The 27,617-nt window shown below is 47.8% G+C and overlaps 1 protein-coding gene and 1 long non-coding RNA gene across 2 annotated transcripts; both read right to left on the reverse strand.

Moving 5' to 3' along the window:
- Positions 1-1,695: 1,695 nt before the first annotated feature.
- NKX2-6 (NK2 homeobox 6) lies at positions 1,696-6,634 on the reverse strand. The gene is made up of 2 exons (XM_002818909.3): positions 6,203-6,634; positions 1,696-3,041 (listed from the first exon to the last, which is right to left on the reverse strand). Exons 1-2 carry the CDS (start codon positions 6,474-6,476, stop codon positions 2,410-2,412), a joined length of 906 nt encoding a protein of 301 aa, XP_002818955.2. The 5' UTR covers positions 6,477-6,634; the 3' UTR covers positions 1,696-2,409.
- A 5,092-nt stretch (positions 6,635-11,726) lies between these two features.
- LOC129060927 (uncharacterized) lies at positions 11,727-26,880 on the reverse strand. The gene is made up of 4 exons (XR_008527825.2): positions 26,648-26,880; positions 26,259-26,534; positions 18,026-18,166; positions 11,727-11,905 (listed from the first exon to the last, which is right to left on the reverse strand). It is a non-coding gene; the product is annotated as an uncharacterized LOC129060927 (long non-coding RNA).
- Positions 26,881-27,617: the final 737 nt, after the last annotated feature.

Genomic DNA, 27,617 nt, shown 5'->3' on the forward strand with positions numbered 1-27,617 from the left:
TCAAAACATCACATATCTAGTACCTGCTTCTTCTGCTACTATTCTATGTTAGAAGAGGGTGAGAGGATGAAGGAAATAACATTTATTAATTTCCTACTCTGTGCCAAGTACTTCTCAATCCATACTACAGTGACCTATATTTCTGGGGTAGGGACCTTACCCGGAGGATTTTAAACAAATTAACATACAGCATTTTAGAATCTGATAATAGAAAAGTTTAATAAATCTCACTTAACCATTGCGGGCTGGGCAGATTATGTATAACTCAGTGGCAGCGTTGGACTGCAGCTCACCTGTCATTGGTCTAAGGCTGGTGTCCAAGGGTGAGACCTCTCCTCTTGTAAGGAATGGCCTCCCAAGTGAAAGAAGAGTGGTGGCACTCTATGACAATTCTCTCATGGTGGAGATTTTCATTGTAATCTCCACCTTTTTTCTCAGTTTTGTTGACCAAGTTGACTCACCGATATTCCCAAATTTAAAATAGGGATATCCACTTTTCAATCCCAGGGGCACAACACTATAATTGGAAGATACTGTGAAGTGTTTCTGAACACACTTTTATTGGCAGTGAGCCTGGAGAAATGAGGGCTGGGCTCGGCTAGGTGACTCACATCTGTAATCCCAACACTTGGAGAAGCTGAGGCAGGAGGATCACTTGAGCCAGTCTGGGCATCACAGGGAGACCCTCTCTATATACAAAATTTAAAAAAGTAGCTGGGTGTGTTGGCATGCACCTATAGTCTCAGCTGCTTGAAAGGCTGAGGTGGGGAGATGGTTCAAGCTTGGGAGGTGTAAGCTACAGTGAGCTAGGATTGTACCATGCCATTACACTCCAGCCTGGGCAATAGAGCAGGCTCAATAAATAAATACCCCAGCCCAATAAATAAATAAATAAACGGAAAAAAAGAAATTAAAGAGAGAAGTGGCAAAAAACCCAAAGGAGAGAAAATGTAAGAAAATGATAGTAAAAAAATTAACCACTACTTTTTTTTTTTTAAGCTTAAACAAATACACTCTAAGGGATGAAAGCTATCAACGGTCAGGTATAGTTTACATACCCTCAAGCAGTCTGCTTCTCACTTTAGTAAAACAACCAGGCCATATTCGAAATGAGAAAATTCAGGGGTAGTACATTTGAATTAAACATGGGAATTTATCAAATACAAGAATTTAACGTTCAAGAAGTCAGTAGTCCTGCGGGATGAACAATTAGAATTTTTATTATCTAAAAATGCAATCCAAGGGGAGAAAAAAAAGCCATATTTTCCTACTAAATTTTCTATAATATCTGTCTTGGCAAACACACATTTTCTATTTGATCCCATGTCCCTATGAGTAAAATGAGTTTGTTTTCATTCTTGAATTTGCATGACCTCAGATACGTTAGGGGTGAAGATGTCAAAATGTCACAATTTTAGAAAGCCTAAAGGTCAGGCTTTCTACCCATCTTTTTAGGACTTTGGGGCACTTGATCTTTTCCTGGCTCAAAACTTAGAAACTGCTGATGCTCCAAAGAAAACCTACAAAGAGGGCGAGAGGAGAGTTAGGGAAGAAATTAGGAAACCTACCTCCAAGACTGAATTGGTTTTGTTCTCCTAGCACATCTGGGCTTCATTTTTACTTTAATTCGAAATTGTTTCAAGGTAATGGCGAATATATGTTCTAACGGCCTCCACACACGCAACCACATGCACTCCTATTTAGTATATTTATTGGAGGTGCTGTGCTGTACAAAGAGATAAAATGCACAACAGGGAAAGGGACCGGAATGTAGAGCCTACTTCCAGGAGAGCAGTCCTGGCCAGAAAAGAGCGCTCCTCTGGATTAACGGAGTCCCCAGGGGCGCGGCCTTGTGGGGATGTTTAAATCCCAAAGGAAGAGGCTCAAAGCAGGTTCCTCTTCGTGAACTTCCCGGATCTTCAAGTTCCCAGCTCTTCAGACCCCTTCCCGCCCTCCCGTCCTCTTGTCTTTCTTCCCCAACAGCTGTCATTAATTGGAGGATGGTAGGCCCGCTAGATCACCATCTCCATTCTCCCCCGATGCCCCGGGGCTGCTGCGTACAGATACAAGAGCCTCTCGGGCCTCTGGGGTTGAAGCCCCAAAAGTCACGCGCCTTAGTACTGCTCCCACACCCCAAACTGCCAGCCAGCCTTGGTGTTCTTCAGTCCCCGTGTTGCTTGGTGGGTGACCGGTGGAGGGGTCGCCTTTTGGGGGAAGAACGTCCCAGGCGGGGCCTTTAACTGGGTGACTGTGGTGCAGATCGCAGTTTCAGAGATCGCTCCGGAAAGAAGCGCCGTTGGGTAGCCGCTTCCTTCCAGCGCCGCGTCCCCTCCTTCTTGTCGCGACCTGCGGGCGGAGGGGAGGGGAACGAGCATCTGGCCCTGGTGGGCAGAGTCAAGCCGAGGAGCCTCACCAGGCCCTGACACCCTGCAGCGTGGCTGCCAGATGGCCCTGCGGGGTGGCATTCTGGCCACCGTGTCCGAAGCCCGCGCTGGCCAGTGGTGTGTGTGGCGCAGGACCCGAGAGCGCGCCCGCGTAGCAGCTGCCGTAGCCTGCGCCGTAGGGTGCTCCGGTGTAGCCTCCGTAGCAAGAATAGGGCGACACTGCGGCACCATAGGGGCTGGGGAAGGCAGGTGCGCCGGGCCCGGGGCCCAGGCAGGGCTTGCCATCGCGCACCAGGACGGGCACCGCCACTCGGCGCGGCGTTAGAGGGTGGCCGGCCAGTTCCAGCGACTTGTCCTGGCGCTGTCTCTTGCATTTGTAGCGTCGGTTCTGGAACCAGATCTTGACCTGCGTGGACGTGAGCTGCAGCGCGCTGGCCAGGTGCTCGCGCTCGGGCGCTGACAGGTACCGCTGCTGCTTGAACCGCCGCTCCAGGGCCAGCACCTGAGCCTGCGAAAAGAGCACGCGCGGCTTCCGTCGTTGCCGCGCCTTAGGCTGCTCCGAGCGGCCACCCCGCACGCTGTCGCCGCTGTTGCCAACGCCGCGCTCTGGCACCCTGGTCCCGCCGCGGAGGGGCGAGGCCGCGCTCAGGCCGGGCTCTAAAAGCACAGGAAGGGACACATCAGCGCCCAGCCTAAGGCTCACCTGAGCAGTTTCTACTTAGTTTTCAAGACTTTCCTCTCCCTGGCAGCCTTCACTCTGCGCAGCCCCCTTCTCCCTCCTACTGCCCACGAGCCCTGTCCCAGGACGTACCCTGTCCCAGGACTGTCTCAATGTTTTTTTCCCTCCAAGCTCTGTCACTTTTATATGTTACTGCTGGAACATAAATTTTGACACCTTATGGTCCCCGTTGTGTGCGTCCTTTTCCAAAAGGTAGACTCTAGATAGAATTAAGGCAGCTCCATTTCCTTCTTAGAATGTGTGTGCATGGGCCGGGCGCAGTGGCTCACGCTTGTAATCCCAGCACTTTGGGAGGCCGAGAAGGGCGGATCACGAGGTCAGGAGATCGAGACCATCCTGGCTAACACGGTGAAACCCCGTCTCTACTAAAAATACAAAACATTAGCCGGCGTGGTGGCGGGCTTCTGTAGTCCCAGCTACTCGGGAGGCTGAGGCGGAAGAATGGCGTGAACCCGGGAGGCGGAGCTTGCAGTGAGCCGAGATCGCGCCACTGCACTCCAGCCTGAGTGACAGAGCGTGACTCCGTCTCAAAAAAAAAAAAAAAAAAAAAAAAGAATGTGTGTTCATGGTAAACCTTCGCTGTGAGGAACAAGTGTAAGTGGAGGTGTCTATCAGATTGGACTTTGGACCCTCCTTGGAAGTAGAGAGAGAAGGAGAAGGAGAGGGAGGAGGAGGAGAGGGAGGAGGAAAGGAAGGAAAAACAGACAGAAGCCTGGGTGTCAAGAAGGCGCAAACTCGGTGACAGGCTCTCAGGAGGCTCCTGTCTGCCTCATTTTCCTTCGCAGCCCCAAGCGCACTGCAGGGAACTCGGCTCTAAGTCCAGGAGCGGGAACATTGAGTGTCTCCTACGTTCACCACACTTTTGTGCACACTCTTGTCTTTTTGATGCAGCACTGCACCAACACCAGGGAAGCATCCCTGCTTTCTTGGATGTGATGCTTTGTAATCCAAATTAACAATATATGATGAAAACAAAATATTTATTGGCTCCTGACTTTTGGCTCAGAAACTGAGGTTCTCTTTGAGAGATGCATAAAGTTGAGGTCCACATTTGGCTTCTTAAAAAGTAGCCTCTCCCTCCTTTGGGGTCTTTCTGGCAAGCAGGTGTTGTGGGCTTCACCCTGAAGTCTTCCTTTCACCCAGAGTGACCCCTACAGCTGAGACTGTGCCCACCAAGATGCAGCGTTTTCCTCCCTTCTCACTTCTCTCCTGTCTGGGCTTAAGCCCTGTTTTACCCCAAGGGTGGATCGAAGGGAAATGCTGAGTTTTCATGGGATCTCACGCCAGGAGAAAACCAGGAGCATGGAGGGGGTGCAAGTTCATGGCAAGACGGGACAGGACTCTAAATGAGCCAGTGCGATTGGAACCAGACTCCTAATACCCAAGGCACTGGCACAATCTCCTGGGGGGGATGGAGCTGTTTGGTATTTAAAGTTTGAGGAGAGAACAACTTCCTTCAGAGACGCCTGTGCCCAGATAAACTGAGGCCATCTCCCCTTGTAAAGAGGAAAAATCCTGAGGAGGGTTTGTTTTCTTAGTACATCGAAAGGTAACAACTGACCTTCAGCCAGGCTGCAGAGCAAGGAGGACCCCATTTGAAAGTCACAGATCATGCAGGCCCTGGGGCTGCACAGCACCGCAGGGCGCGCCAGCACCCTGCGCCCTCCTGTTCACAATCCTGGAGTTCTTGAGGGCAAGGTGGTTGGCTGCGATGGAGGAGGGCATGAAGCCCACCGAAGGTGCCTTCCTTGTCCGGATCGCTACCCCGACCTTGGGCTCAGTTCCTGGAGCCGGCCTCGGGTCCCTCCTCGGCCGCGTCCATTGCTGCCGCAGAAGAGACGCTCCCAGGATTTGGTTTCCAGCGGGAGAAGGAAGGCGCCGCGAATACCATGGGCTGCGAGGCGACTGTGGTGGTCGAAGGAACGTGATCCTTTGTCAGCAGAGCCGAAGTGATCGCCGAGTTGGCTGAGCGGCGCCGAGGGAGTTTAGAATCCGCTGCAGAAAACCTACCAGCTTCTTCGCGGACAGAGCAGATAATGTTCTTAGGCTTCTGGAGTTAGTGAGTAGCCGGCCTGCAAGCCGGTAAATAACTCCGATCTAGCCCCTTGATTTATTTCGTTCGTTTGCACCTTGAATGGAGGCGCCATGGCACAGTCTGGCAGAGGAGGCCTGCCTTGCCCGGCGCTACTCTGGGCCCCTGCGTTGAGAATGCCGAGCGAGGTGCTAAGGTTTGGAGAGAAAAAGTGGCGTTTTCATCCCTTGGAATGTCGGACTTCTCCAGCCGAAGCCTCCGGATCGACGCAACACAACTCCCCGCCAGCCCCTTCCCTTCCAGCGGGCTGGACACAGGTGCGTGGGCCTCGCAGCCCGGCGCGAACGGATGCGCCTTCGGATTCAGGCGACAGGACTCGGCCAGAACCGTGTCCCTGGGCAGAGAAAACCCTGGCAGCCTTTAACATTCTCCCTGACGCGGAGAATCCTGCGCCAACGGGGCCTTCCACTTCGGGAGACTCAATCGCCACCCGGTCCCCACCTTCCGTCTTCCAGAAGAAAAATCCATGAGAAGGAATGGGGGGGCCCCGACCAGGCCAGCAAGAAAGGGCCCTGTTAGGAGTGACCTCAGAGCCACGAGGGTTCCACTGCTTTGATGGCCACACGCTTTTGCAAATGGTTTGGGGGTGGAGAGACACCAGGTGATGGTAGGGAAGGGCGGTGGTGACTGGCACGGCTGAAACACTGCGGAGGGTTTCGCTGTGGAGATGAGAAGGTGGAGGTTCTGGGCACTGTGGCTGCTAGTGGGAGCGATGCGTTTGTGGGAATCAGAGGAGCGGATTTGGGAAAAGTGAATCCTTAAGATTCAGGGCCTTAATTTCGTTAGGGGTGTGTGAAGCACACTGGGTGTCCGGAGAGGGTGGGAATGGGATTCGAGAGGCCTTTTGTGGACTCCTCAAGTGAGAGAAAATGGAGAGACAGTCTCGAACCCAGGAGATAGGAGGCGTCTTTTCCCCATGCACCCATGGATCACGCCCTCCCCCCTCACATTCACCCCGTAGGAGGCAAGACTTGAGCGCTTACTCACGTGGCTCCCCCATCCGTTCCGCGTCCATCTCCAAGACTGCCTCACAGGGACCCCCAGGAGGCTCCGAACCGTCCAGCTTTCTGTCACCGTCGCCGCCACCAGCGTTGTGAACCTCTGACCCTCGCGGCTCTGGGTCCATTCTCAGGTACTGAAAGTTTTCCGGGCTCTTCCGCACCCTCGGATTTGGTGAAGCCGCGGGGCAGCTCCGCTCGCGCTCCAGTCTCAGTATGTCCTTGACCAAGAAGGGGGTGGAGGTGACTGGGCTTAGCAGCATCCCGAAGGCGGATGGGGCGGGGCCGAGGAGGTCCCGGTGAGGAGCGGCACCCTGAGCTTCCCGTCTTGTCGCTGTAGGCCCCGCAGACAGACCCAAGCTCTGGGACAGACTCCCAGCGTCCCAGACAGCGCCTTCCTCTGGGCCATGCCGGTGGGCCCAGGTCCAGGGCCGGGTGACGAGACCGTAGCCCCCCATTGGTTCTCGCAGAAACCACGTGCTAGCCCTGCACCTTCCTCCCCCAGCGCTTTCTTCCCGCGCCCGTCTAATCCTCTCCAGTCCCCAGTCGCCTTCCTGGGAGGTTTGGTTCGTATTGACGGTTCTCAAAGCAAAGAAAACGTGGAGAGACAGTGCTGCCCGCGGCTTGGATCTCCGTCAATACGGTACTAGCGGGAGCTTCTGAGGTCAACCTAGGGTCCACGGGTACCCTCCTAGTGGACATGCGGGGATTGGAGGTGGAGTCCTTGCTGTGCAACCCGATCCGGTCCATCCAGCCTGGTCTTAGCTCAACTCTGCATTCTTATGGCGGAGGAAAGCTAAGATAGAGACAGCTGGGACCCGCGGGATTTGAGGTGTGCGCTGGGATCTTACGTGCGCAGAGGCCGGACCGCAGAGTCGAAGTGAGTCTTGACCCGCCAGGGCCTATATTGAGATGGAAACCTCTCTCTATGAACCGAATCCAGGTCTGCGGAGTCCCGACCCGCCGCTTCCTAGGAGCAGCGTCTCAGCCCCAGGACCGAGGAATGGGTGTGGGGGCTACATGTGGGGAGCCCTCGACCTCTTAAAGGGCTCCGCGAATGGTGGGGGAGACGGGAAGGCAATCGCTGCGGCCCGGGCAAAGTGGTCAGAGGCGGGGGGCGGGGAGTGGGCTCCCGTCGCCCTTGGCGTCCCCACATTCCTTTTCTTCCTCTCCTTTATCCTCCTTAAAGCGGATTGCCTGGAGCGTGCCAGCTTGTGTGCGCGTATAAATGCGGCGCCCGCCGAAGGGCTGGGAAGATTTGACTCGCATTAGATCTCCAGAAAAGGCCCTCGGTTACGGCGGGCACCGAGTAAATGGCGCAGTGTGGCACAAACGTTACCAACATGGAGATAGCGCCAACAGATCCAGCCCCTGCTGTTACTACTCCTGGATCAGGGAAACGTGATTTGGTGTCAGCAGTTCCAGCACTGAAGCGAAGCGGGTTTAAAAATTATGTTTTAATCACAATGGGATCTCATTAGAGTTCTTTTGGGGATCTCAGATCAAATGTTTCTTTTTGTTTTTCTTTCCTTCCTTTCCCTCCCTCCCTCCCTCCTTTCTTTCTTTCTCTTTCTTCCTTTTTTTTTTTTTTTTTTTTTTTTTGATACAGTGTCTCTCTCTGTCTCCCAGGCTGGAATGCAGTGGCCGGATCATGGCTCGCTGCAGCCTCGACCCGGACTCAGTGACCCTCCCACCTCAGCCTCCTGAGTAGCTGGGACCACAGATGCAGCCACTAAGCCTGGCTATTTATTTATTTATTTATTTATTGTAGAGCCGGGGTTTCGCCATGTTGCTTAGGCTGGTGTTGAACTCCTGGGCTCAAGCAATGTGCCCACCTCGGCCTCCCAAAGTGCTGGGATTGCAGGTGTGAGCCACCGCGCTGGCCTCAAATGCTTCTTAAACCTACTTACGTGAATTCGGCGTTACAACAGCTGTTTGAATATGATTATCTCCTGAAATTCAGATAAACCCAACTCATCTCCCCAGGCTAATGGATGCAAAATTGCACACAAAGATTTATGCAAAATTTCAGCACATTTGATCATTCAGGTACAAAGTAATGACTTCTTATACATGGTAACATTTAATCTTCACATCAAATCTATACCCAAATGTTTCCAGCTTCTTCTTCTTCTTTTTTTTTTTTTTTTTTTGTTCAGCGAGGAGTCCAGATCAGAGAGGTGGCCCAGATAGTTTATCAAATGGCAAGACCGGACAGGCCTCTAAACCAAGACAATTTACCCTGTCTTTCTTTATTTTTGAAATATACATCCTTTGCTCTTAGAGATCTCAAAATCTTCTGATGACCCATACATTTATTTGGATTTTTTTTCCTGATAAAAGTTATCATGCGCACCTTGGAAAAAGTGAAGAAAAGTTAAAAGAAAATACCCACCCAGAGACAACATTTTAGTGGACCTCCTCTTTATTTCTGTATCTGTGAGCTCATAGGGTATATATGTTTGTATATGTTTAAATTTACATCATAAGCATGCCCAGTTCATCTTTAGAATTTTTTAAACAAGTATAATTTAAAATAGGAATCTACTATTTCATGTTATGGATAGACCGTAGTAGACTGTGTTTGTATTTTTAGATAATATCTTTTTTTCCATCACTGTAAATAAGACTTTATTTTGTGCCTTTAATTTTCATCCTTGTCAATATTTTCTATTATTTTCCCAGGATACATATGTAGAAGAAACATCAATGAGTCAAATATTTTAATGCTCGTAAGACACGCCATTCCAGGGCTTCCTAGAAAAACAGTATTATCGTATTTTTTTCCCGGAGGTGCAGGCGAGTGCCTGGTCTACGGGTGTTTACAATCATCACCGGGCACCCACAAGAGACCCTGAACTTAGAATATTTACGCGGTAGGAGCTCCGCCTCGTCCTTCCAGGGGATACTGACGACTCGCTGGGTTCTCGTCTTCCAAGTGCTGGAGGGGGGAAGTAGGGCGACTCAGGGTAGAAACCTAACGCCAGAAACCTTCCAGCGACTTATCACTTGGTGATAGACAAGTGATAGACTTTCGTGGCAGACAGTCGCGCTCTACCTAAGTCGTAGAAGAAAAGACACCTTGTAGGGGACTTGGCGTCGGAAGCCTTGAGTTCAAATCGTAGCCCTAGGTCCCCAGCCTTGAGAAAGGACAACTTGTGGGGGACTTGGCGTCAGAAGCCTTGAGTTCAAATCGTAGCCCTAGGTCCCAGCCTTGCCCTTCCTGGCTTGCTGCGAGGATGAAATGAGATTTTTGTACGTGAAAATGCTTTCTAACCCCTCTCGAGGGATGGAAACATCTCCATTCGACCGGAGTCCGGGTCTGCGGAGCATTTACCCTCCCCTTCCCAAGAGCAGGCTCCCCAGCGTAGCGAGTCCTTGTTACGGAAAGGGTCGTTTCGGCTCAGGATGCGCGCTCCCGGCGCAGACCTGGGGATAGGGGTCCCTGTCGCGCTCGCCCAACCCCTGCAGGGAGCAAGGCTGTCTTTCTGCAGCACCGCGCCACGCGGCGGGAATTTGCAGTGTCCTGCGTTCTGGTTTCAGCTTCTTCGCTCTCTTGGGTCTCGCCCTCTCTCGGTCACCTCTCGGAGGGGACTGGAGTCCCTCCTTCCTCCTCCTTCAGCGCCAGGAGCATTGAAAGCTGCCCGCCCGCCGAGAGTGGAACCGGTACCTCGAGTCTCGCCCATTCCGGTTCAATTGGAGGCGCATTAGCGGCTGCCTCGCAGTGCAACAGAGGCGCGAGCGACGGGCCACCTGCCTAAGCGCTGGCGCCCAGGAGAGCCGGGGAGGAATCTAGGAGGGGCGGCGAGAGCAGAAAAGCCAGAGAGTCCAGAGACTCTTAGGCAGGACTCCGTGCAGCCCCCACAGCGTGGTGCGGGGAGGTGTGTGTGTGTGTGCGTGTGTGTGTGTGTGTGTGTCCCTTACTCAGGAATGGAGACATCGTGATCACCTCTGTTCTTAGGTGAGATGGAGACGGCCGTGCTAGGGGTGTGATTGATCCGCTTTGCTTCATTCAGGTCCACAGAGTGTTTTAAGCGCTTACCATGGGCCAGCTCTGCCCAAGCTCTGGGAATACTGAGAAAATGAGAGGTCTCAGCCCTCTTATCCTACTTGCATTCTTGCATAGAAGACAGACTTTTAAATGATTCCCATGCGTTGTGTTACCTTTCACAATCAGACGGAATTTGTACACTATTTATTGATTTTTTTTTTTTTTTTTGAGAAGGAGTTTCGCTCTTTTGCCCAGGCTGGAGTGCAGTGGCACGATCTTGGCTCACTGCAACCTCCGCCTTTTCGGTTTCAAGCAATTCTCCTGCCTCAGCCTCCCGAGTAGCTGAGATTACAGGTGTCCGCCACCACGCCTGGCTAATTTTCGTATTTTTAGTAGAGACGGGGTTTCACCATGTTGGCCAGGCTAGTCTCAAACTCCTGACCTCGTAATCTGCCGCCTCAGCCTCCCAAAGTGCTGGGATTACAGGCGTGAGCCACCGCGCCCGGCCCTGAACCTCTTCTTCTCCGTGGTTAACAAAAGTCATTATTTCCTGTTTCTTTCACTCTCCTAAAACGAAGGGATTCCCTCTAGCAAGTACCATACTCAACAGGCAATTCCTCGTTACCTCGCAGCTTAGTGGGCCCTGTGGGCCGAGGTGAAATCAATCCTCTTTAACCCAAGTGCAGGATCCCCCTTAGACTAGACTAGACTTGGGCTCTGGGTCTGTTGTCGCAGCTGTGTCCCCAAGGCACGTAGTAGATCTTTAACAAATATTTACTGGGGACAGGTATCTGTCCTGCTTGATTGGGGATAGTTCCTAGGATACTCTGGGGACTGGCCCAAAGGGTGTCTGGGGATCATCAGTGGTGGCAATTTCCACTTTGCCATGGTCCCTTTTGCTGGGATCCACTTTTTAATACTGTAATAATGTATTTATATTTTTGAGTATTTGAAAAATTAACATGGTTCTCAAAAATCAAAATTATGTAAAAAGATATATTTAAAGAAGTGACAGTACACCTTTATCCCTGTATTCCTGTTCCCACTCCCCTTTCTTTCCTAGTTGGTACACACTTCAAATCTCATTAGTTTGTCCTTTCTGTGCTTTAAAACAACAACAACAAATGAACAGGTATATGTGTATTTTCTTATTTATCCTTCTTTCTTACATGACAAGGTAGCTTAATATGGATACTCTTTCTTATTGTAAAGCCATGACATTTATTGTGTGTGTGTGTGTGTTTTTTTTTGAATTGATATCATGCCTCTGGTTGCTACCTGTGCATGGCCACCACTTTAGAACAATAGCTGCAATAACAATGCCTGTGTACTTTCTACCTATATCTCCTTTGCTCAAAATAAGCTATTCCATGCCTGCAGTATACAGTAGGAGATGGTGAGAATCTCCTACTACTCATGACTGTTAGCATAGGGCTTTATAACCTTATATTTCAGAGTGCATAATGATAATTTTAAAGTAAACCCTCAAAATGACTCAGTGAATTTTCTCATTTTTTCTTTTAAATGATGGCTTTAGCTTAGTCATCTTTATTTTACAGATAAAGAATACAGAGATTACATGTTGTCCAAGATCACATGGCTATCACATAGCAGAGGAAAATTACAATCCAGGTTTTGTCACTACCAATCCTGGGGCCATCGCTCTGCACTTCTGTGGCCCTGCTCCCGCATCAGTTCCCTCTAGAGTAGAAATGAAGAGTTGAAAAATAATGGGGAACGATTTGGCAAACAGATCTAGATTATTTCCTGTATGGTTTCCTTTTTTAAAAAATGTATATTTACATCTCATCTCACTGGTTCTCAAAATATCTCAGTGAGATGTGTAAAATAGTTATGATTTCTAGTTTATAAATGAGGAAACTAAGAGAAAGGAAGGTTAAGAAACTTATTTGAGGCCACATCTATCAATGCATTTATTTAGTAATTGCCTTTTATGTTTCTTCCTACTTTTTTTGCTCAGTACGTGTTAGTACACTCACTCCGTAGAAAAACATATTCAACATTTAAAACATTTTAGCAAACTATTACTTCATTATGTTCCAAATTATTCCATTCAATTCAGAAGATATTTTCTGAGAGTGCCTATTACATGGAAAAGGTAATCATAGAATCTGTCACACAAACTGGGATACCTTTTTTTTAGAGACAGAGTCTCACTATGTTGCCTAGGCTGGTCTGGAACTCCCAGCCTCAAATGATCCTCCCACCTTGGCCTCCCAAAGCATTGGGATTACAGGAGTAAGCTGCTGCACCTGGCCTAACTGGGAAAGGCCAGTGTCCTTTAACACTGGGAAAGTGGAAAGTGTCCTTTAACACTAACTAGATGGTGTGCCAAATACAAACTAACCACAACTGTACATATGGTCACCCCATATACAAGGCACTCAGACACAAAGATAAATAGTACACACTTCAGGACCCTCCAGGAGTATCCAGTCCAGTCAGGAGAAGACACATTAACTTTTATTGTAGAATGTCACCAGCTTACCTTTGTCTGCCGGACTGGCATTAATGTGCCTAATTTCATTCACTTGATGGATAACATTTTCATTTATAATGATACTTTCGTCATTCAAATCTATGATGTTGATCTGATTACCATATTTAAGAGGCGGGTTGATCACTGGTGCATCCTTTTTCTGCTGCCACAAAGCAAGCACACCTGCAGTCAATCACACACCCAAAGCCCCATGGCCGGCACAGCCTCTCCCCAGAACATGAGCTGTTCCCAGCTCTCATTGATTCCTGAAGATACTCTTTTGCCATTAGCTTTTTTTCACTTAACAATATATTCAGCAGTCACATCATATTGGTCCAAAGAGGTCTTCCTTATTGTTTTCTATAGTTGCCTAGTACTCCATTGCATGAATGTACCAAAGTTTATTCAACCACTGTTCTGTCAATGAGTATTCAGAGTTTTCCAGTAGTTTACAGTAACAGTAATAAGTTTGTATGTGTTTTTATATTGTTGGAGGCATTCTTCACAGTCAAAAGACAATTGTCCATTGAATTTGTCAAAAGACAAATTTCTAAGAAATGGGACCATAGGTGAAACATAAATGCATATATAATATTTTTAGGAGTTCTCCTCTCCAGAAAGGTTCTACAGGTTTGCATTCCACCAGTATTGTATGGGAGCGCCTGCTTCCCAGGAAGCCTGGGCAATGGAATGCATGATCATGCCTCTTAATTCTCACAAATTTGATAGGTGAGAAATAGTATTTCAGTGTTGTTTTTAATTTGCATTTCTCTAATTATAAGTGAGGTGCAACATCCTTTTATATGTTTAAGGGATATATACATATGTGTATGTTATCTATACATATACACGTATAATATACATAAAAATTAAAAACACATAAATATATACACATACATACACAACCGCAAATTGTATCCGTCTCCCAATTTCAATGTTTAAGTTTTCTCAATGTCAGTTACTTTGGTTATGTGTGCTATATGTTGCAAATATTTTCTTCCTGTTTGACAATTGTTTTTTGACTTCTTTTATAGTGCTTTTTTATCATGCATTTTGTAAAATGTAATCATTTGTGTTATCTTTACTTGCTTCTTGATTTGAGTCATGGTGAGAAGACCTTTCTTTTCCTACACTGAGGTTAAAAAGGAATTCACCCATATTTTATTCTAGTATTTGTTATAATTTCTTTGCTTACATTCGAGTGTATTCGAGTGTATGGTGTGAATTAAGGATCTGATATGATCTTTTCCTAATTTGCTATGCTGAGGCCGTTTTGACAGTTTGTCCGCCATCACTTTCAGAGGCGCTCCCCGCGAACCCCGAAAATCTGTGCAAAATTCTAAGGGTTAGGGGAAGGGCATGGGTGGAGAGTAAAGTGAAGCGGGCCAAGAGATTTCTTGCATTAAATGTTTAGAAGAACCAACCAGTTAAACGAAATAAAAATCTGCTGGTATGTAACCGCTGGGTGGGCTTCTCCATTTCTCCGTGTCACCCTCCCCCAGCCGGCCTCTTAGCTTCTCGGCTTTGGGTGGCGGAGACCGTTTAGTTCTGGGACAGACCGCCGGGGGCAGACTCCGGGGTTTGCGGGCGCCGAGCTGCCTCCGCGCGCGTTCCATTCCTCCAGCGTGGAAAAGAAAACCCTCAGCGGTCGGAGAGGCGGCGGGGCCTTTCCGGATCGCGGATTCGGGGAGCCGCAGGTGGGGACGCTGCCGGGCGACGCTTATCTGCGCCGCGCTCGCCAGCTCCGTTTCAATTAACATTCCAGTGCCGCCGCCCGCCGCGGGAGCGGAGTCCCCACCAGCCCCTGGAAAAATAAACTCTCGGCCCAGCGGCTGTGCGTGCGTGTGTGTGTGCGTGTGTGCATGTGTGTGTGTGCGCGCGTGTGTGTGCGCGCGTGCGCGCGTGTGTGTGTGTCTGTAGAGCCTACAGAGTCCCAGATCAGCGCAGCCCAGAGCTGCCTATCCCCGGGTCTCGGTTCCCTGCGGGGTCGAGCCTGCGCCGGGCTGCAGCTCTCTGTCCCACTGCGCGGCGGGATGGCAGCTGCTCTTTTAATAAACTAGCAGTCGGCGGTCTTGCTGAGCCCTACAATATCCCCAAAGCCTGGTGTGCGATGGAACACATGTCTGCATCCCCAGACCCCGAGAGGGGAGTTGCACACACATTGCTGACCTTGAGGGTCAGACAGACCCTTTCTCGTCTAGTTTTTAGCATCAGATGTAACCTCAGCTTGGGCTTCTATGATCTCATCGATGTCCCTTTGAGATAAGCAGGGCAGACGTCCTTCTCTCCATTCCAGGGATGGGATGTTGAGGCTCAGAGGAGTCCCTTAACTCGTTTATAGCCGCTGGGCAGCCGCTTGCCTAGGGAGGGGGACATGACAGGTCTGCTATTCATGGCTTCCCGGGGCTGAGCCCAGGGCTCCAAGTTGCACTTTCCTTAAGAAGTTACCAACCTGCGCATTGCTATAAATAAGTTTCTACTGTCGTTATTGTTATTCTCTGGAAATGTAAAATATGTCAACACCTCTCCTTGTGTCCACTGAATATAGGGCCACCCACCCCCTCCACTGGCTGTATATGTGGGAGGTGTCCACAGTGAATAACATTCTAAATGGAATCTTTCTACCAAAAAAAAAAGCCATTTAAACAAACAAACAAACAAACAGAAACCCTTGCTGATTTCTTTCTTCAACATAATTGCAAGTTCCCAAGGATTGTTCCTGAATTCACCCTCCAGGGGCCTCCTGTGACTTGCTAGAGCCAGCCCAGGCTTCTGAACTTGTTTTTCTAATTAAAAGCTATTTTTGGGGTATAATACAGATAAACTAGTTGTGCTTGTGAGTTTAACTTTTAAAAGACTTTTTAAGCACATTCTTTAGGAAAAGGAGAAACCTGCTAAGGTGAGGTGGGTCAGGCCAAACTAGAAGCAGTTCTAAGTGTTAAGAGCAGCTGTGAAGTGGGCTTCCTAGTTAAATACCATCCGTCGGGCAGGGTGGCTCACGCCTGTAATCCCAGCACTTTGGGAGGCTGAGGCAGGTTGATCAGGAGGTCTGGAGATCGGGACCATCCTGGCTAACATGGTGAAACCCTGTCTCTACTACCATCTCTACTAAAAATACAAAAAATTAGCTGGGCGTGGTGGCAGGTGCCTGTAATCCCAGCTATTCAGGAGGCTGAGGCAGGAGAATTGCTTGAACCTGGAAGGCAGAGGTTGCAGTGAGCTGAGATCACTCCACTGCACTCCAGCTTGGGCACCAGAGTGAAACTCTGTCTCAAAAAACAAAACAAATAAAACAAAACAAAACCCATGTATCCCAGCTTCTGGGGCTCATGACTGAATGGAGGTGTGAATGAGATGACACGCCATCCTTCAGAGTATTTTGCCTCTGCACAGCACTCTTTAAAAAAATTTTTTTAAAATTTTACTTTAAGTTCTGGGATACATGTGCAGAACTTGCAAGTTTGTTACATAGGTATACATGTGCCATGGTGGTTTGCTCCACCTATCAACCCATCATCTAGGTTTTAGGCCCGGAACACATTAGGTATTTGTCCCAATGCTCTCCCTCCCCTTGCCCCTCACCCCATGACAGGCCCCCATGCGTGATGTTCCCCTCCCTGTGTCCATGTGTTCTCATCGTTCAACTCCCACTTATGAGTGAGTACATGCAGTGTTTGGTTTTCCATTCCTGTTTTAGTTTGCTGAGAATGATGGTTCCCAGCTTCATCCATGTCCCTGCAAAGGACATGAACTCATCCTTTTTTATGGCTGCATAGTATTCCATGGTGTATATGTGCCACATTTTCTTTATCCAGTCTATCATTGATGCACAGCATTCTTTGAGTTCTAAGGCACTCATAGGCTGACCGTCTATTGCCTGCTGAGGCAACAACTGTCAGACTATGTCCCTAGCCGTCTGTGGGACCACCCAGCCCTGGAGGGTGCCTTGCATGGAAGGAACTTAATTTGTAGTGTGGCCACAGGCTTCCATGTTCCTTAATCCTGGAAGGATGCCAGGGAAAGTGGAAAGTCTCCTGAGATCCTCCACCAATGCCCAGCGAGCTTGTGGATGCTTCCCTCAACACACAGGAGAAGGGCATGTGAGTTACTGTGCAGGGGGAGTGAAGGGGAAGCCCAGGGCCTGGGGAGCTGCTGCAGTACAGTCCGTTACTCTTTCCCCAGTGGCCACTCTCCAAACATGAATAGCAGTGGCGGGAGGGGGAGTGCAGTGGGGAGCAACTACATGGACAAAGATGGAGCAGGCAGGCACAGCGGCATGCTGATGTTTGGTGCCATGTAGATAAATTATCCTGATAACCAAGTGTGTGCTTCCCCTTCTACCTCCTCCCCCAGACAGTCTGACGCTGGGTGGAAGTATTAGAGAGCAGGATGGGTCATTTAAAAGCGACCCAGGGAAGGTCTTATTTTGAGCAGGTCCATTTTACATAAGAGAATTAGGCCCAGAAGGCTCTCACTGTGCCAGAGCTGCTCATCCAACTTCCTTTGGCAGGACTGCTCACTCTAGGGCCTGGAGCAGGGTTGGAGTGGACCTGTGGCCAGAAGACCCTGGGCATGCTTGGGGTAGGTGGAGGATGGAAGGGGAATACATTTACCCTAAAAGGAGCTGCTAATTCATTCTCCATTCCCGAGTCCTGGCAATTTGAGAGATTGCAGAACAGAAATTATAAGAAAAAGTTATAGAATGTTTGACTCTGAACCGTCATGCTGACTGTCAAATAGCCACATCTTCAAAATTTTACTTTCTGTTTCCTTTTGATCCCTCTGAGAGTCTGGGAATAGATAGGAAGGGAGGAGCTGAAATTGTGTTTATTAAAATACACAGGAGAAAGTGTCAAACCAAGTTTATGCGGAGAATAAAGCTGCCAGTCCTAACAATAATTGTTATTTCATGTCTTATTCCAGGAGGGACTCTTTATCAAAAGCTAATATTTGGCTATTAATTTACCCAACTCTAGGCATTATCAACTACCCCCTTCATTTTTACAGACAGGGCCAGAGAAATTGAATAATGTGATTGAAAGCACATCCTTCGAAGCAAAAGATCAGGGCTCCTATTCTGCTGGGAATGCCACATTCCTCCCTGGGTCTCCTAGGCATGAGTTAGGTGTCTGTGGGGTATCAGCTTTTGGCATTCTCCCCCCGCCCTGCCTTCTTACCTAGTGCCTTTCTGCCAAGTAGCTTTAAATAAACATGGTTGGTTTAATTATAAACAATTCATTAAAATTCACAGCATTGCTTTTCCATTTTGAAGGGAGGGTGGACTAAATATTAATAATAGCTAGTACTCATTCTGTGCTTACCAGGTGCTGTACTTTCTGTGGATGTTTCTCATATGTTTGTACAATTCCTTACCCGTAGCATTATCTCTTCTGCCAGATGTCCTCGTAGCTCCTTCAGGTCTTTGCTTAGGTCAGCTTGATTTCTGCCTTTAGGAGCTTACACTGGGGAGGGAAGAATAGGAAATAAACAAGAAATATAACATATGGGTAAATTGCACAGCATATTAGACGGTAATATAAGATAAGGGGTAAGGGGGATCAGGGATGTGTGTGTGCCATGCATGTGTGTTGCACAAAGGTGAGCAATTGCAATTTTAAGAAGAAAAGTCAGGAATAGGCCTCTTTGAGAGGGTGCCATTTGAGCAAGGGACCCAAGGGAAGTGGGGAAAGGAGCCACGTGAGTGTCTGGAGGGAGTGTGCAAAGGCCCAAAGAGGGGCTCACTCTTGGTATGTTTGAGAATCAACGTGCTGAGGATAGATGGAATGGAGTGAATGAGGGGAAGAGGAGAGAGCGGGTAGAGGAGATAAGGTCAGAGAGGTAAGGGGGCCTTGATAGGCTAGTGAAGATCTTTGGCTTTTACTTTTGAGGCAAACTGAGAACATGGGAAGGTTTTGAGTAGGAGAGTATATAATACATAATGTGACTTAAGATCGTGAAAGCCCTCCTTGGTGTCTGTGTTAGAATAGGTTACAGGACAACAGAGGTGGAAGGAGGGAGACTTGTTCAGAGGCCGTTGCAATAATCTAGACAGCAGACCCAGGTAGAAGCAGTGGAGGTGGTGAAAAGTGGTCAGATTCAGAGTATATTCTGAAGGGTGAGGAACAGGGTTTCCAGACAGATTGGACGTAGACAGTAAGACACAATGATGAGTCAAGGACGATTCTGTTTTTTGGCTTGAGCAAATGGAAAGGTGGAGTTGCCATCAGTTGAGAAGGAAAAGGCCACAGACAGAAGAAGTTTTGGGAAGACCAAATAATCAGTTTTAAAATTTGAGCTGATTATGAAATACCAGGTAGAGATCTCCATTAATACTTAGAGTCAGCCATTCAGGAGACAGGCCTAGGCTGAGAATATATATTTGAGAGTTATTGGCATGTGGATGATATTTAAAGCCATTATCCCAGATGAGATCACTAAGAAAGTGAGTGTAAATAGAGAAGAAAAGAAGTCCAAAACCAAATTCTCGGGCAACCCAAAAGTTAAGAGGGCCGGGGATAGGAGAAGTTCACAAACCAACTCTTCTGAACTCTGCAAAAAAGGTCAATGTTATTATTACTTTCTGTAAATGTGCTGAGCTGATCTAGATGAAAAGAAACCAAAGTCATCACCACCAAATACATTTTGTGAACCTGCACTGGATACTGGCTAAAAAGAAGCTACGACAAACAAACCCTTTTGGGACAATTGGAGAAATCTGAATAGATATTAGACGGTATCGTATTAATGTTAATTTTCTTAGCTGTAACAGTAGTAGAGTGGTTTTGTTGAAAGTCATGGCATACGCAACTTTCAAATGGCTCAAAAAATACACATGAAGAGAGAACAAATGTGGCAAAATGGTAATAGCTGGTGAATGGGTAGGTGATTAGTTGGGTGAGGGAAATACCAGTGGGTATTCATTGCCCTGTTCTTTCAATTTTCCTATAGTATGAAAATTTCAAAATAAAACTGTCAGAGAAAAAAAGTTTGGGTGAACCAGTATAGGAGACTCCACAGAAGAGCAGAACAACCAGAGAGGGCAATGGGTGTCCTGGAAGCCAAGTGAAGGAAGTGTGTAAAGCAGGAGGGAATAAAATCCATGTAAAATGCAAAGCTGGGCATAGTGGCTCACACCTGTAATCCCAGTACTTTGGGAGGCCACAGCAGGCCCATCACTTGAGGTCAGGAGTTTGAGACCAGCCCTGACAACAGGGTGAAACCCTGTCTCTACTAAAAATACAAAAATAACCGAGTGTGGTGGTGTGCACCTGTAGTCTCAGCTACTCAGGAAGCTGAGGCATGAGAGTCGCTTGAACCCAGGAGGCAGAGGCTGCAGTGAGCCGAGATGGCACCACTGCACTTCAGCCTGGGGACAGAGTGAGAATCCAAAAAAAAAAAAAAAATTCCATGTAAAATGCTACTGGTGGGTCAAGTAAGAGGACCTAGAGATGAATCTTGAATTTAAAAACAGAGAGTTAATGGTGACCTTGGCAGGGTGGCTGGGCAGGCGGGTGGGTGACAGTCACTTCTGCCAGCTAAACCCAAAGGATGGGCATGCTGATTCAGAGCCTGGGCCTCCAGAAGCCAGGAATGCGTGTGTGTGGTCACTCATCTTTGTGCAAGATGAGTCACGGTGAGTGAATTGGGCAGCTGTACCAGGCAGGAGGGGGACCCGGGGGCTCTGCCTTGGCTCTCCAGTTTGGCAACACAGATTGGCTTTTCTCTGGCAGTGCTCAGGGGTGGTTCAAAGAAACCTCTGAGTATAGTAACTGGGATTGGCTTTTATTTGACAGGGAGTAGGTTAATTCAAATGGAGAAGGTTGCATAGAAAGACCAAAATAACTGGAATAAAGAGTACATTTATTAAGCAAATTCCAGTCTTCTCCAGGCAGAAAACAGCAGAGGTTTCTTCTCCATCCCTCCCTTCCTCCCTTTTCTCTCTCTCTGTCTTTCTCTCTCTCTCTCATCTGCTGCCTGAATTACCCCAGTAGTTGCCTCAATTCTGAGTTTTCTAGCGATATAGACCTGGCCTCAGAGTTGATTGCACAGAAACCAGCCTTGATGACAGATCTGCCCTCACCCCAAGGAGCCAAAGCAGTTTTGAAAATGTCATGAGTCAATCTCAATCTCTCTTTTTTTCTCGATCACTCTCCTTCTTCCTTTGTTCAAAAGTCACTAGATTCCTAAAGTAGCACGCATTCATCAAACACAAAGAAAAATCTAGAAAAACACAAAGAAAATCAAAATCTCCTAATCCCATTACCTAGAAAAAAAGTTATTATACATTTATTTATTTTTCGTATATGTATATAATTAATTCCTTTTAAACAGATAAGGATTACATATGTGGCTTTCTGCTTCCCCCCCTTAAGAATATATTGTAGAAATTGTGCATGTCATCAAACATTCTTCTATAACACAATTTTGAATAATTATATAATATTTTATCCTGTGGATCTATAGAATTTTTTTTCTTTTCTTTTCCTTTTTTTTTTTTTTTTGAGATGGAGTCTTGCTCTGTCACCCAGGCTGGAGGGCAGTGGTGCAATCTCAGCTTACTGCAATCTCTGCCTCTCGGGTTCAAGCGATTCTCCTGCATTAGCCTCCCAAGTAGCTGGGATTCCAGGTGCCCACCACCATGCCTGGCTAATTTTATATTTCTAGTAGAGACTGGGTTTCACCATGTTGGCCAGGCTGGTCTCAAACTCCTGACCTCAGGTGATCCGCCTGCCGCAGCCTCTCAAAATGCTGGGATTACAGATGTGAGCCACTGCGCCCAGTGGATCTATAGAATTTTTAATGTTAGAGTTATTTTGTGGGATATTTAGGTTTCTTACAGATTTTTACCTTTATAAGTAACATTTCTATTGTCAAAAGACATAAAATTGTACCAAATTTGTGATAGATGTAATTGACTTTTAGTTGCAATTCCTGAATGGCGGCAGCCTCCATTCTACAAAATATCTGGAGAGCTACACTGGGCAGTGTTTGAACAGTGAATTTTGGAAGGTGGGAACAAGGAAACAAAACAATAAAAAAGAAGCTGATTGGTTAACATCAGTTTACTTTTTTGTAAGGATTAAAGCAGAGGGGACTTCCTGATTATCCTGACTTGAGTAGACTGGAATCTCTTGTTTTTAGGAAAAGAAATGGTCCGTTTTGAAAACTGTCTGCTTTCATAAAGTTTCAGTTTGATTATGTGGCATTTAGCATGAGTGACTCCATTATGGCTGGTCTGGTCTGTTGGAGCCTGGTGCAAGAGCTCAGTCTAAAACAATGGCCTCCCACAGTGTTGTTCATCATCATAAACTTTCCTGTAATAAATATTTTTCTCAGATTGTTTTTCCTTGGCATAAAGGGGGAGAGGGAGGAGGATGGAAGGCATCAGTTCTTCCAGAAAGGTGGCCTGTGGTGGCAGAACCTACTAGAAAAAATGGACATCACTCAGAGAGTCTCAAGTAGATGCCCCTGGGCATAGTCTGAGTCCCTCTGTCCCCAGCTGGGCCTTAGTGCCTTGCGGGATCCATTCACAACCACTCCTTCTCTGGGTGGGGGCAGGGTGGGGGGCTCCTTCCAGTCTCCTAGGAGACCCCAGTTTCTAGAGAAGGTGATCCTACGAGGAGAAGCCAAGGGATAACGAAGTGACAGGGGTGGTGGGGTGGTGGTGGATGTTGAATGGGCCCAGTTCCTGGTTCCCAGAGAGTTCCCTGGCCCAGAAATGTCTGTTGGAGCTTGGAGAAGGGCTCATGTTGGGCAACCCACTGTTGGGCACAGCCTGCAGCCAGGGCAGGTTCGTGAGGGCTTTCTGGTATTTTTGCAAGTTGCCTTGGGGATGTAAGGGGCAAACATGGGACACATCTGCATCATTTGGCTTTGAGATGGTTGCACAGAAGCAGAAATGAATTTTCCTTGGCTTCCTGCAGCTTCCCCCACTTCGGGCTGCCTGGGGCCAAGAAAACCCAGTGGTACAGAGGCCACAACCAGAATCCTGAGGATATTTGTCTTGCATTGCAGGAGAATGTCTTGGAGGTAGAATTTTAAGGCACCGACTCAAAACCCCAATGTTCCTAAATGTGAGAAGCAAATGGTTAAAACTTCTTTAGAAATGAGGCCGGGTATGGTGGCCCATGCCTGTAATGCCAGCGCTTTGGGAGGCCGAGGCGGGCGAATCACCTGAGGTCGGGAGTTCGAGACCAGCCTGACCAACACGGCGAAACTTTGTCTCTACTAAAAACACAAAATTAGCCAGGCGTGGTGGCGCATGCCTGTAATCCCAGCTACTTGGGAGGCTGAGGCAGGAGAATCGCTTGAACCAGGGAGGTGGAGGTTGCGGTGAACTGAAATCACGCCATTGCACTCCAGCCTGGGCAACAAGAGCAAAACTCTGTCAAAAAAAAAAAAGAAAAGGACTTGGAAGAATATTTTCATGACTTCGGGGTGGGGGTAGATTTCTTACAATACGTACAACCTATTGAAGGAAAAGACTGGCAAATGAGACTACATTTTGGCCATCAAAAACCATCAGTACTCTACTAAAAAGGCGACAGAGAGATTTTTGCAGCACATCTTGGCAAGGAGCTGGTATCCAGAATATGGACCAATCTCTTCCAAATCAATAAGAATTTAAAAAATGGACAAACAACTTTTTTTCCCCAGAAGGAAGAAATCTAAACAGCCAATAAGCATTAAAAGGGGCATTCATCAACAGGCTAAATTGGCTGAAAATTTATAGCTTGACCACAGGAGGTGCAGGCTAGGATGTGGAGCCAGAGAAATGTCCATACACTGTGAGTGGGAGTGAAAAGTGTAAGTCTGTATGACAGTGTCTAACAAGGTTGGAAGTCCAATTATTCTATGACCTAGCAATTCCGCTTGTGCAAATAAACCCCACTGAAGTGTGTGAACACCTGCCCTGAGATACTTAAGCTAATGTTCATGGTGGTCCTGTTTTCAATAGCTCCAAAATGAAAATAATTCAAATGTTCACCCATAGTAAAACTGGATAAAACAAATTATGTTATAGTATGGAATGACACAGAAGAATATGTATGAAATACTGTAAGTATGAAATGCTAAGTAATAAATAAGTAGTATGAAATACTCTACAACAACAAAAGTAAGTGAAGTACAGATACACACAACAAGGATGAATCTTTCTCTTTCTTTTTTGAGACGGGGTCTTGCTCTGTTGCCCATGCTGGAGTGCAGTGGCACAATCATAGCTCCTTGCATCTTTTATCTGGGTTTAAGCAATCCTCCCTCTTCAGTCTCTTGAGTAGCTGGGACTACAGGCATGCGCCACCCACGCCTGGCTAATTTTAAAATTATTTTCAAATGGAGACGAGGTCTCACTATATTGCCCAGGCTGGTCTTAAACTCCTGAGCTCAAGCGATCCTCCTGCTTCAGCCTTGCAAAGAGTCAGGATTACAGGTGGGAGCCACCATACCCGGCCCCAGGGATGAATCTTAAAGACAAAATGTTGAGCAAAATAAGCCAGATACAAAACACATACTAAATGATTTCATTTACATAAGGTCTTAAAAGCAGGTAAAATTAAACTACTGCATATTGCAGAGGCATACTTAGGTAATGCAACTACTAGAAAGAAAAGAAAAATAATGAATTCCATAAAAGTAAGGGTGGTGATGACTACTAGGGAGGGGGGAGAGAGAGAGGTTTGTGAGCCAGAAGAGGCTTGTGAGAGTTTCCCGGGTATCCTGACCTGGGTGGGTGTTGTCCTAGTGTTTGTTTTACAATTCATTAGCTTCAACATTTATATTTTATACATTTTTTTTGGTGTGTGTGTTTGCTATATTTTGTATCCCTCCTCCCAGTTAAAATAGGGATAGAGATTATCTGAGGCAGGGGTTGGGGGAACCCTTATTATTTTCTGATTAAAGAATGGAGGAGTGGAAGGATAAAGTTTTGCTGTTTTCAGCTATGCACATAAAGTGAAACTATGTTAGTGAAACATAAGTGAAACTATGTTAAGACATTGTGAACATTACATTCTTTCCTAGTAGAGATTCTTTAAGGGCCACTTTAGTCCTGTGGTAGAGATAATTGATTTATCTTTACTTGAATGTAATGAACATAACAAGGCTTAGCCTGAAACAGTGTCTCCAGCTTTTGAAAGCAGCCTGTAGTCATCACCTTTGTATTGACAAAATTAATCATTGCTGGTGTTATAGTATCTATGTCCTTATTATAATTATTTTTTCTTACCAAAACTTTTCTCCACAAATAGAGCAGACACTTCAAATAAGTCACTATTCCCAGTCAGGTGTATTCTGAGTTAACAAAAGCCAGCTGCTCACCAGGGTTTCAGCTTCTGACTGGGAGGAACCCTGAGGTGGAGGCTCCCTAAGCCCCGCCCCCTTCCCTATTCTCAGCAAAACCAGGCAGAAAGCAACGCAGGTAAGGAAGCTGTTCACTCCTACGCATACTACTGGGAATGTATGGACAAACTGGGGAAGAATTTCAGGGCAAAATTAGGGAAACGAGGGGAATTAGAAAGTGTAGAAGGTGGCTGGGGTGTGGTGGCTGACGCCTGTAATTCCAGCACTTTGGGAGGCCGAGGTGGGCGGGTCACTTGAGCTCAGGAGTTTGAGACCAGCCTGGACAACAGAGAGAGACCCCATTTCTATAACAAACAAAACAAAACAACAACAACAAAAAACCCAAATTAGCCAGATATGGTGGTGCCCGCCTGTAGTCCCAGTTATTTAGGAGGCTGAGGCAGAGGATCGCTTGAGCCCAGGAGGTGGAAACTGCAGTGAGCCCTGACCATGCCACTGCACTCCAGTCTGGGCGACAGAGTAAGACCCTGTCTTAAAAAAAGAAATAAAAAGGTGTAGAGGATGAGTTCGCAGGCAAGTCAGAACTTGCTGGATGATTTGTTATGATTTGATTTTTTTTTTTTTTTTTTTTTTTTTTGAGACGGAGCCTCGCTCTGCTGCCCAGGCTGGAGTGCAGTGGCGCGATCTCGGCTCACTGCAAGCTCCGCCTCCCGGGTTCACACCATTCTCCTGCCTCAGCCTCCTGAGTAGCGGGACTACAGGTGCCTGCCACCACGCCCAGCTAATTTTTTGTTTTTTAGTAGAGACGGGGTTTGACCGTGTTAGCCAGGATGGTCTCGATCTCCTGACCTTGTGATCCACCCGCCTCGGCCTCCCAAAGTGCTGGGATTACAGGCGTGAGCCACCGCGCCCGGCCGATTTGACTTTTAAAATGTAAAGACAATCGGTGATTGTCTCAGCAGAATTATTTGTAAAAGATTTACTTGTATGTTGCATTTTCTCATTAGAGGTTTCTCTTATTTTAATAGAACAGCCATTCATTTAGCTATATATTTTGAAATATACACCTTGAATTTTACGTTGAAACAGACACAAATACTTCGTAGAAAAATAACCTGTTCACTTTCGAAATCTTAGAGAACTTTGTTTTTTAACCCTTGATGATAAGAATGTTTACGTGGTGCCAGGACCTGTTCTAGTCCTTTATGGATATGAACTCGTTTAATCCTCGTCCAGATGGTTTGAGCTGAGTACCTCTTATTGCAGCGGGGATACTAAGGCCGGGACAACAAAAGTACGTCGCTGACTCGAAGTTGGGCGGCGAGTTTCAGAGGCTGAGTTCTTAACACCAGGGCACTTCCTTGTAGCCACCACGCCCGGCTGCATCCTCCACCTGGCCGGTTTGTAGAAATAGGAGATACCGACAAGTTAGGGTGGCCCAGGTCTGGCCTTAGATCTGCAGAGGGGCGAGTGCAGATTGCGCGATGGCGAGGCTCCTGCGACAAGGCGAACACCAAGGACGCGAGCTATCTGGAACGACAAATAAAACAAATTCAGGGACGGCTTTGACACCGCGGCCACCTCCTAGGCGCTTCTTGGAAGGGCGCGGCTGTGGTGCCCGCTCTTCCCGCGGCCCCGCTTACTTTTGGACTCTGTCCCCGATGGGGCTGGGGTCCGGGTCCCCGCCCTGACCCCGCCTCCGCCGTCAGTCTCTCTCCGCTCCCAGCCGGGTGGCGCCGCAGGGGGTGGGGTTGTTTTCGTTTGGCCCCGGGGAAGTCCTTGTCATTCCAACAGCCTCCCGTTGTGGCCCAAACACCCTGGGCCACCCGACACCTCGCGGTGTTGACGGCGCGGGGCCGCCGGCGCCAGGGCGGGTGGTGGAGCTCCGAGCCGGCCGGGGGGAACGCAAGAGGAGCCGGGGCGGGCAGCGGCCCCGGGCTGGTCAGGGGCGGGCGCGAGCACACAAAGAGCCGTGAAACGACCAGGGGCCCTCCCACTCTTCCCGGACTCCGGAGGAGCTAAGCCGGCAGGGATCGCGCGCCCACTCTGAGCACTTTACCTGCATGGTGGCCAAGACCCGTCGTCCCGACCCTACTCCTGTTTTCCTCTCGCACTCACTTCCCTCTGTACTGTTAATATTATTTACTTAATAGTTTATGTTGATTTTACTACCTTTTAGAAAATGTAAAACAAAATATTTATTTTAACTTAAATCTAGATAATAGTATTCGTTAAAGCACATGATACTATGCTTTAACGGATGCTGTTACTGCATTATAACTTGCAAAACTGTTTGTCTCTTCTCATCGTCTTTCACACTGTCTGTGACCTGCACACCACACTCGAGAGATTGTTTAATCCTATTTTACACCCCTTCTCCCCACCACAACCAGTCCCATTTTACAGATGAAAGAGGTGAGGTGCTTAGGGACCTTTCTTGGGGATGGCAGCGCGCACTCGCCCCACACCTGACCTACACCTGCCCCGCACCTACCCCTCATCTGCCCCGCAGCTGCCCCACACCCGGCTGCGTGTGCCTTTCTCACTTGGATCCCTGGCACGGTGATGCTCAGCTCCTGGGTGGCTGGAGGAGGCTGCCGACATTGGCTTCCT

The sequence above is a fragment of the Pongo abelii genome, chromosome 7 (assembly GCF_028885655.2).
Source record: "Pongo abelii isolate AG06213 chromosome 7, NHGRI_mPonAbe1-v2.0_pri, whole genome shotgun sequence".
Taxonomy (NCBI): Eukaryota; Metazoa; Chordata; class Mammalia; order Primates; family Hominidae; genus Pongo; species Pongo abelii.